Here is a 10627-nt window from a genome sequence, read left to right as displayed (position 1 = left end):
TGAGAACTCATGGACACAAAGAAAGGAACAACAGACATGGGGGCTATTTGAGGGTGGAGGTTGGCAGGAGGGAGAGGAGCAGAAAAAATAACTATTGGGTACTATGCTTAGTACCTGGGAGACAAAATAATCTGCACAACAAAGCCCTGTTACATGAGTTCACCTGTATAACAAACCTGCACATGTATGCCTGGACCTAAAATAAAAGTTAAAAAATAATAAATGTATTATAGCCTAAAAAAAATTTTTTTTTAAAGAGGGTGGATGTCACCTGGGATACACAGCACAAACTAGGGAAAAAAAAAGATGACAAAACTCAGAGGTTCGGAAATCAACTTTGCCAAGATTTGGATGGTTCTGTCATAGTTATTATAATAAGCAGACTGAATTGAATCACCTAATTTATTTTAAACTAATTATAAAACAACGAAAATGAAGTTCAAAAAGGTGTAAGTGATGGTTTTATTGGCAAATTTATAGGGGTACTGTATGAAGTCACTTCCAAGAGCAGATTTAGTTGCTTTCCTTACAATTGAAAGCTTCAATTACTACATTTAAACTTTAATGTAACATTATATCTACATGTGAAGAACAGCTACATGTGAAGCTTTAATTTCAGGTCTGGAGCAGCTGTAAAATGAAAGTTACCACTCCATTCTAGTCCTTGGATATCAGTATATTCTCCTTCACCTTCCACCCTGCAATAGTAAAAAATAAGTTTTTCATTAACCAAGATGAATAATTTACAGTCCAGATATAAGATTGTCTAGCATAATGTACACTAAGTCTGAAGCATTACATCTTTCTACTTTCAAGCTTTACTTTTAAACCCAGCATCCTGCTTTAATAACCTACCAAAAAAAAAAAAAAATCACATACTATTCCAAACAAACACAATTATTTGGTGTCCATGATTTTAGGATCACATAATCTAAATTCATACAAAACCAAAACAATGAGTTTTTTAAAAATGAAATGTTTACATTGGTTATTTAGCTTAATTGCTTTAGTTATTCAACAAATATTTCTTGACCATCAATGATTTTTGAGGTGCCATGCCACCATATCTGGCCTCCAGTGATTTTTAGAAACTAGATAACATTATAAAAAATACTTAGAATTAACTACAGTATTTAAGCAGCCAGGCATGGTGGCTTATGCCTGTAATCTCAGCATTTTGGGAGGCTGAGGCAGGCGGATCACTTGAGGTTAGGAGTTCCAGACCAGCCTGGCCAACAGGGTGAAACTCCATCTCTACTAAAAATACAAAAAGTAGCCAAGTGCGGTGGTGCATGTCTGTGGTCCCAGCTATTTGGGTGGCTGAGGCAGGAGAATCACTTGAACCTGGGAGGCAGAGGTTGCAGTGAGCCGAGATCACTCCATTGCACTCCAGCCTGGATGACAGATCAAGACTCTGCCTCAATAAATAAATAAATAAATATTTAAGCACACATGCCAGAAAAGAACTTTTTAGAGTTACAGTGAATTTTTTTAAATTTAACCTTACCTATTTTCATTGAAATTTCCAATATATTTTGCCCCAGTTGGGAATGTGTAAGTCCCCAGGCCATGAAACATGTTATCCTTAAATTGTCCTTCATATACTGCTCCTGAAAAATGCTCAAGTCTTCCAAAACCGTTCATCTGTTTGTAACAAAGATAATTACCTTAGAAACTAATCTTCAGTTTCCTGAGAACCTTTCAAAAATGTACAAATATAAGTCTATCACCTGCTAATTATTAATCAACTTTATATCATCCTTTATTTTGATAGCATTAAGATAACATTTTTGTCATTTTTCTTCACCCTGGATCTATCTGTGAAGCCCACTAAATCAAATGTTCTGGATCTGGGACATCTGAACATCAGGGGGTCCATGATGAAAATAATAGGGGTCATCAAGATACCCTAAATGTATCAGAAATCTTAAAGGGCAACTAGCTTAGTTAGTTCAGGAAACCAGTAAAAAGTAATTGCTAAGAACTCAAATTTGGCCAGGCATGGTGACTCACACCTATAATCCCAGAACTTTAGGAGGCCAAGGCGGGCAATCACAAGGTCAGGCAGGAGAGTGAGACCATCCTGGCCAACATGGTGAAATCCCATCTCTACTAAAAATATAAAAAATTGGCTGAGTGTGGTGGCACACAACTGTAGTCTCAGCTACTCGGGAGGCTGAGGCAGGAGAATCACTTGAACCTGGGAGGCGGAGGTTGCAGTGAGCCGAGATCATGCCACTGTACTCCAGCCTGGGAGACAGAGCGAGACTCTGTCAAAAAAGGAAGGAAGGAAGGAAGGAAGGAAGGAAGGAGGAAGGGAAGGAGGGAGGGAGGGAAGGAAGGAAGGAAGAAGGGAGGGAGGGAGGGAGGGAGGAAGGAAGGAAAAGAAAAGAAATAAAATTGTCAAAAAAAAAAAAAAAAAAGAAATAAAATTGTCTTTAAAAAGAATTCAAATTTGGATTCGAGCAGACCTGGGTTCACTTTCCTGTTTATCATTTAATAGCTGGACAAAAAACCTGAGCCTGATTTTCCTCATTTGTAAAATAGGAGTATTAATGGTACCTATATAATACAGTTGTTATAAGAATTAAATGAGAAAATTATGTAATGGATTCAGCTTTATTCAGTGAATAGGATATGCGAAAGATAATAATGATGATTACCTCACTGCAATGAGTTCAATATTACTTGTAAGTTAATACATGTTAATATGATCATTTGTTATTTTTATTATATAGTCTACTCATTATAGGAGTTTTTGATTAATGGTGCAATGCCTGGAATCATTTAACCCACAAAGTTATTTATTCACTGCCAGTATTAAAAACAACAATAATACCTTGTCATCTTTCCAGCTTCCCGTGTAGACAATCCCATTAGGAGTGGTATGAATACCTATTCCATTTCTCTCATAGGTTCCAGAAGATGTTCTTGTACAGTCACCATCTGAACAAGGGAGAAATAATGAAGATTATAAATGAGAATAGTTCTGTCTAGGCCTAATTGCAACTACATCTCTTGGGTTTTTTCAGCTCCCTAGCACTAAAACCAGTGAGACCAGAGATGAGTAAATCTGTGAACGCAGAACATCTTGTAACAATTGAGACTCATGGGCCAAGAAGACTGACAGATCCCATAGGTTTCCAAGGCATACCATCTAGAGTTAACACTGAAGTTTTAATTTTAAAATCTATTAGGATTTCTGTTATTTTGGTTAATAAAGTTAATATTCCAATAGTAGTTTTATAAAATTTAACAGTCTCATTTTTTTATTCTTAAGCTATTTAATTTTCTGTACAGAAAAAGTAACTGAAGTGTATGCTTACCATACTTGTCTCCATTTGGAAAGATAAAGCTGATCTTATACACTTCTGAAGCTGTTTTAAAAGATTTAAGAAGAATGACATAAGTTGACTTTTTTTTTTTTTGGTAGAGGCAAAGCTTCACTATGTTGCTGAGGCCAGTCTCAAACTCCTGGGCTAAAGTGATCCTCCCGCCTCAGCCTCCCAAGGTGCTGAGGTTGCAGATGTGAGCCACCACCACATCCAGCCAAATGTAAATATTCTTATGTCATAACACCTATAACCAATGTGCTTTAAACACTATCCAAATGGACTCACTTCACAGGGTCACAAGCATATGATGATTACCTGGCATTTCCATCATCTAATGCAGGGTCCTGGGGAAATAAATAATTTTGCCCAGATGATCTCTTTTAAGATGTATTTATTATTATAGCTTTATTAATATATAATTCACATACCACAAAATTTACCCTTTAAAAATATATAATTTGATGTTTTTTAGTATATTCACAGAGTTGTGCCTCTGTCATCACAATCTAATTTTAGAATATTTAAATCATCCCAGAAAGAAATCCTGTACCCATTAGCAGTTACCCATTACAATTCCCATCCAACACCCCTCACCCTACTACCCCAAACTCCTGACAACCACTCATCTACTTTCTGTCTCAGTGGATTTGCCTATTTTGGACATTTCTTATAAATGAAATCATACAATATGTGGTCCTTTGTGTCTGGCTCTTTTCACTTAATGTTTCTAAGGTTCATCCATGTTGTATCATGTATCAGTACTTCATTCCTTTTTATAGCCAAGTATATTGTATAAATATTTTGTACAGAAATAGCATGTTTTTTTTAATTCGTTCATCAGTTCATGGACATTTAAGTTGTTTCCAGTTTGGGGCCATTATGAATAATGCTGCTCTAAACATTGATGTACATTTTTAAAAAAACACACACACAGCTTCCTAGGAGTTAAAAAAAAATGGTGTACAAATTTTGGTGTGGATATGTTCTTATTTCTCTTTGGTAGCCCATATGGTTTACTGATTGTCCCACAGAGGTAAAGTGAAGTGAGGAATCTCTAATTTGGCAGTAGGAAGAAATGGAAAATAAAGATAGCAAGTGTGGAAGGGCTGGTAGACCCACACAGAATGAGACTGGAATGCAGACCAAGTGAAAAAGGAAGAAAGAGGACCACAAGACTGAGGGGGACTCTGGGCCTCTGAGCCCTGGACACTTAGTGAACTAAAACATTAGAAACTGTATTTTCTGATACTGAAGAAAACTTACATAGAGAGGGTATGCCAGCATATCCTCTCTGGCCCACCCTTCAGAATCACCTGAGATGCTTCTAAGTTCCCTCTCTCTATCCCACATCTACTGAATTGGAGTCTTTATGGTGGGACAAGGGAATTTAAAAATTAATTTAGGTGCCAGTTAAGAAAGGTTGGAGGCTTATCTCCTCTGAGGAAACAGTTAACACAATAGGCAGAGGACTTAAGCTGTAATATCCTCAGAAAGGGAGAGTATTAGTATCCTTGAGACACGAACTGGTGATTATAAAAAAACAAAAACAAACAATTAGCAATCTAGGAAATAAATAATATAATTGGTGAAACAAAACTTCTGAGAAGGGATGAATAGCAGAATAGATATAACTGAAAACAAATTCATGAACTGGAACATTAGGTTGAAAAATGTGCTTAGAAAGTACCACAAAGTGTGAGTAAGATGGCTGGAAAAAAACTTTTTTTAATTAAAAAAAAAAAGAAAGTAGCACAAAGAATTTTAAAATAATGGAAAACAGATACAAAATGCTAATGTCAGTCTAACAAGAATTGCAAGGGCAAAGAATAAAGGATATTTGAATAAACAGCCAACAATTTAATGACTGCTTGAACTACAAATGAGAACTAAGCAAAACCCCACACCTAGATAGATTACAGCAAAATTTCAGACACAAAGACAAAAGCCAGTTAGACTAGTTAAAAACAAGCAAACAAAAACGAGATTACCTACAATAAACTACAAAAGATTGACATCAGCAGCAGTGGATTTAAAAAAATAAATAAATAAAAATGGCATGATGTCTTTAAAATTCTGAGACAAGGCCGGGTGCAGTGGTTCACGCCTATAATCCCAGCACTTTGGGAGGCCGAGGCAGGTGGATCACGAGGTCAAGAGATCAAGACCATCCTAGTCAACACGGTGAAACCCGGTCTCTACTAAAAATACAAAAATTAGCTGGGCATGGCGGCACACGCCTGTACTCCCAGCTACTTGGGAGGCTGAGGTAAGAGAATTGCTTGAACCCAGGAGGCAGAGGTTGCGGTGAGCCGAGATCGCGCCATTGCACTCCAGCTTGGGTAACAAGAGCAAAAATCCTTCTCAAAATAAATAAATAAATAATAAATAAAATTCCAAGATAAAATTATTTTCAACCCAATATTCTACATCCAACGAAACTGTCAGTCTAAAATCATGGAAACTGGCAGGCATGATGGTAGGATTAATTAGTGGCTCACGCCAGGAATCCCAGCACTTTGGGAGGCTGAGGCGGGTGGGTTGCTAAAGCCTAGGAGTTTGAGACCAGCCTGGGCAACATGGCGAAACCTTTGTCTCCTCAAAAAATACAAGAATTAGCTAGGTATGCTGTCACATGCTTGTAGTCCCAGCTATGTAGGGGGCTGATCGCTTGAGGGAGGATCGCTTGAGCCCAGGAAATAAAAGCTGCAGTAAGCCCTGATCACACTGCTGCATTCCAGCCTGGACGAGAGAGCAAGACACTTGTATTTAAAAAATAATAAAATAAAAAAGAATTAAGTTTAAAAACAGAATCTGGTGGCACATGCCTGTAATCCCAATGCTTTGAGTGTGTGAGGATTGCTTGAGCCCAGGAGTTTGACACCAGTCTGGGCAACATAGTGAGATTCCATTTCTACCAAAATTAAAAACTAAAAAACAAAAAACAAACAAAAAAGAATCTGTAACTAAAACTCAGGTAATATCAATATGGAAATGGTGTGGAGGGTAGAGAGCAATCTTGCTAGAATTCCGATCTTGTTTAGGGGTTAAATATAGACACTAACACTAACTCTTAGAAAAATATGAATTTCGGTATGTCTGCTCATTTTTTCCCTATAATTTCTAAGATCTGGTTGTGGATACAGGGTGAAGTATGGCAGTATATAGAAACTGCCATGTGTGCTCATAAATTAGTTACTTACAAGTCTGCAAGATTTGAAATTCCAACTGGGCAGGCACACAGAGCTGCTTTCTAAGTGTTTAATGATAACTAACTAGATTACCAGATCTGCTTGTAGTTTCCCACTGATGCCATGCTGTACTCTGGGTGGAACACCCTTCTCTTCTTTATCTGGTTAATCGCTATTCATCCTTAAGAATTGGCAAAATAGAGTGTGGTAGTTAGGGTTTCATGCCCTGGCATGGGACTACCTAGCTTTGCATCCAGACTCCACCATTTTCTTTGGCCTCGGACAAATAATTACATTATGCCTCAGTTATCTCATCCTTAGATGGGGCAAATTAAGTAAATGAGCTAATTTAGTTAAAGCACTTAGCCCAGTGTCTAAAGTAAATATTAGCTATTGTTTTCTTGAAGCCTCAGCTCTGGTATGAGTTCTCCCACAAAGCCTTTTTTCTCATTACTGGTCAACCTCAGACTCATTTGGGAGCCCCTACAGCACTTTGGGCCAATTCCTACTGTAGTACTTAGGGCTCTATTAAAACCATGCTTTTGTATCGGGATCTCCCATCCCACCCGGTTCCTCTAGGAGGACACAGATGGCGGATTAGTCAAATCTCTTCTCACCCTACTGTCCGACTCCTTGTTTAGTACTAATAGTAACAGAACGTCTAGTGAATGAAGGGCATTTCGGAAGCAATCGTTGCATGCTTATAAAGCAGAACATTAAACGTAAACATATCAGAAACTGGACTGTTTTCAATTGCCGCTAGAATGTTCTACATTCGAAACTTGGAATGTCAGAGCCAGAGGGAACCTCACAGAGACCGCCAGGCGCCATAGCGGAAACTGAGGCCCAGGGAGGTTGGCACGCGTCTCGGGTGTCTCAACAGCGAATTAACGACAGAATCAGAGCTAGATTCCCAGACCAGGGGTTCCTCCGTGGCCCTCGCCTAGACGGTCAGGAAGTATGTCACACCCCTACGGGAGTTACCAGGGGCCAAGCAAGTTCTGACTCCACGCTAGTCCAACTTAAAGGAGCCCTTCTTTGTCCGGGTCGTTGGGAGGACAGGCACTCACTTGACCGAGAGGTGTTAGAGAGATTATCCAGACTCTGCGTCTCCCCCTGGGCGGCCAGCTCTGCGGCTGGGAGAGAGCTAGGCGCTAGGACAGCTCCAGGTGCGACTTGGTTGCTGGGGCGACCGGACACCTCTCACCCGGAAGCGAATACGCGAGGGGCCGAAGCTGAGCCAATCAGAAGGCGCCGGGGCTGTACCGCTGTAGCTGGGCCACCACAGGGCTACTCCAAGTGAGAACCGTGAGAGTAGCCAAACCCAGTGGGGACTCTGACCCTTGGGCAGCACCTCCCGGCAGCGGGCTGGAGACCCAACGCTGCGAGCCAGGTACGTCTTCCACTTCTGCGGACAAGTGATGCGCATTGTGCGCAAGGTCTGCGCGTCGCTCTGGTTGCCAGTGTGTCTCCTGCTTCCTGCTTCAGGAGTGGTCCGGATCTGAGGAGCATTGCGGCCCAGTGTAGCTCAGCCTGTCTGCCTGGGACCGGTGAGTCTGGACCAGCAGGATCCCAGGCCCTGGGACCGGACCAAGGCGAGGCTCTGCCGCTGAGATTGGTCCACGCTCAGACCGCAGGTGGGGAGTGAAATTCAAGCTTGGAGCGGGCTAAGGGGTTGATTGAAGGGGCTCAGGCTTCGTTCCCTGTCTCTGTGTGGCCTTTTTGGGGAGAAGAGTGGGGACGATGTGAGTTCGAAAATGGGTACGAGATCTGTATATCTGGATGGAGCTGGATATATTGTGATCAGTCAGAGATCTGCCTGGGAGGAGAGTAGTGTGTAGTCACTTTTCAGCGCCTTGAGTATCAAAGAATACTCTTACAGCCAAACATAGGTCCCTATATCCATGGTGAAGAAAGATAGTTGGAATCTTCCTAGGCTAGATGGAATAGATAGTGTAATCTAACCACGTGGATTATACAACCTAATTCCTATTCCCTGGAAAACTCTGGGAGAGTGGTACTGGGTACCACTACAGTCAGCAAATCTTCGTTTAAAATTTTGAGTGGGTATCTCAGATCTAGTTGTAAAGGTAACATTTTCTGTGTTGGTCTGAGGCAACTTGTTTTGAATCAGAGTAAATATCCTCTTGCTTTTTCCTAATGTTTCTCAGTACATAAGTTTACGTGGGCTGCATGGTTTTTGAGATGAAATTCTAATCTGTCTGCTTGATTTGTTATATCCTTTCCCTAAATTTTAGAAATAATAGGTAATTATTGATGTACGACCTTACAGAATTCAGTTTGACCTGTTCTTTTTCTTTCCTGTTAAGATTTTAATGACTACATTTTTGTGAGTAAAGTTGACACTTGAACAACGTGGGTTTGAACTACAAGGGTCCACTTATAGGTGGATTTTTTTCCAACCCAACATAGATTGAAAATACAGTATTTCAACCAGGCACAGTGGCTCATGCATGTAATCCCAGTACTTTGGGAGGCCAAGCTGAGAGGATAACCTGAGCTAAGGAGTATGAGACCAGATTGGGCAACATAGTGAAACCTCGTCTCTACTAAAACTTTCAAAAAGTAGCTGGGTGTGGTGGTGTGCCTGTGGTCCCACCTATTCAGGAGACTGAGGCAGGAAGATTGCTTGAGCCCAGGAGATCGGGGCTGCGGTAAGCTATGATTGTACCACTGAACTGCAGCCGGGTGATAGAACAAGATCCAGTCTCAAAAAAGAAAAAGAAAAGGCAGTATTCCTGGAATGCAAAACCCCACATACAGAGGGCCAACTTTTCCTGTATGTAGGTTCTACAGGGCTGACTGCAGGACTTGAGTATGCGTGGATTTTGGCATACATGGGGCTCTGGAACCTATCCCCTGTGTATACTGAGGGATGATTATTTCATGGCTCATTCTCTCAGTTTCTTCCAGATGTCCTTTAAAATGTGATCTCGAAGAGACCTTACCCAACCACTCTGTCTAAAATAATAGCCTCAGGGTTTCTTTTTTTCTTGATAGCACTTAAGTAATAATATGTATCTACTCGGTGTTTTGTTTTGTTTTCTGACAGAATTTTGCTCTTGTTGCCCAGGCAGGAGTGGAATGACGCTATCTCGGCTCACCACAGCCTCTGCTTCCAGTTCAAGCGATTCTCTTGTCTCAGCCTCCCGAGTAGCTGGGATTTCAGGTGTGTGCCACCATGCCCAACTAATTTTGTATTTTTGGTAGAGACGGGGTTTCTCCATGTTGGTCAGGCTGGTCTCAAACTCCTGACCTTAGGTGATCTGTCCATCTTGGCCTCCCACAGTGCTGGGATTACAGGTGTGAGTCATTGCACCCAGGCCATATTTATTTGTTTAGTATCTGTCTTACCCTCTGGAAGGTAAGCTTCATGAGGCAGAAATTTTGCCTTCTTTGCTGTTATATCCCCAGGATCTGGTACATAGTAAGTGTTCAATAAATATTTGTGGAATGAATGGATAGATGAACAAATCTCCATTCCCACATAGGTCATTGTTTTCAACCTTCAGTCATTCATTCCACAAATAGATATTGAATTCATACTACATGCTGGACACTGTGTTAAGGGTACAGTGGTAATCAAAATAGACATATTCTTACTTTCAAAGAGCTTTCTGGGAGTAGGAAGGAGAGACAAACTTAAGATAAACACTGAATACATATGTATAATCATCAAGAATTTTGAAGAAAGGAATACCAAAAGATCTAGTTTAATCGCCACATATTTGTGAGTTGCCCAAATTTTTTCTAGCTTTTGATTTTTAATTCCGTTTTGGTTAGAGAACATACTTCATATTATTTATTTCTTTTTTAATTTATTGAGATTTATGCTGGGCACCCGTGGCTGACGCCTGTAATCCCTGCACTTTGGGAGGCCAAGAAGGGTGAATCACCTGTGGTCAAGAATTCCAGACCAGCCTGACCAACTTGGTAAAACACTATCTGTACTAAAAATACAAAAATTAGCCAGGGGACATGGTGACGCATGCCTGTAGTCCCAGCTACACAGGAGGCTGAGGCAGAAGAACCACTTGAAGGGAGGTGGAGATTGCAGTGAGCTGAGATTGCGCCACTGTACTC

The 10627-nt window shown here is 40.6% G+C and overlaps 2 protein-coding genes across 5 annotated transcripts in view; one reads left to right on the top strand and one right to left on the bottom strand.

The window, feature by feature from the left end:
• Positions 1 to 442: 442 nt before the first annotated feature.
• MORN2 (MORN repeat containing 2) lies at positions 443 to 7749 on the bottom strand. The gene is made up of 5 exons (XM_032239368.1): positions 7594 to 7749; positions 3327 to 3377; positions 2840 to 2946; positions 1508 to 1644; positions 443 to 698 (listed from the first exon to the last, which is right to left on the bottom strand). The coding sequence occupies exons 4-5, from the start codon at positions 1642 to 1644 to the stop codon at positions 596 to 598; spliced, it is 240 nt and encodes a 79-aa protein (XP_032095259.1). The 5' UTR covers positions 2840 to 2946; positions 3327 to 3377; positions 7594 to 7749; the 3' UTR covers positions 443 to 595.
• A 20-nt stretch (positions 7750 to 7769) lies between these two features.
• Positions 7770 to 10627, top strand: part of DHX57 (DExH-box helicase 57) — a 77998-nt gene continuing 75140 nt past the window's right edge. Inside the window, exon 1 of one of the 4 annotated variants that reach the window (XM_032239367.1) lies at positions 7770 to 7916. The gene's annotated coding sequence lies outside the window, so the exon portion shown is untranslated. Of the gene's footprint in view, positions 7917 to 7980; positions 8161 to 9665; positions 9714 to 10627 lie in introns of those variants that run through there. The other 3 variants (XM_032239364.1, XM_032239366.1, XM_032239365.1) reach the window with 3 other exon arrangements.

This window comes from Sapajus apella, unplaced genomic scaffold (genome assembly GCF_009761245.1).
Source record: "Sapajus apella isolate SASKATOON/1434 unplaced genomic scaffold, GSC_monkey_1.0 scaffold44, whole genome shotgun sequence".
Classification (NCBI taxonomy): domain Eukaryota; kingdom Metazoa; phylum Chordata; class Mammalia; order Primates; family Cebidae; genus Sapajus; species Sapajus apella.
This window is presented reverse-complemented; position numbering and strand designations above follow the sequence as displayed.

Bases quoted from the DNA above. Each gene is read 5' to 3' on its own strand.
- MORN2 (XM_032239368.1), bottom strand. From the start codon at position 1,644: ATGAACGGTTTTGGAAGACTTGAGCATTTTTCAGGAGCAGTATATGAA. The intron at 699-1,507 runs GTAAGGTTAAAT...TTACTATTGCAG, and splicing joins GGAAATTTCAATGAAAATAG to GGTGGAAGGTGAAGGAGAAT.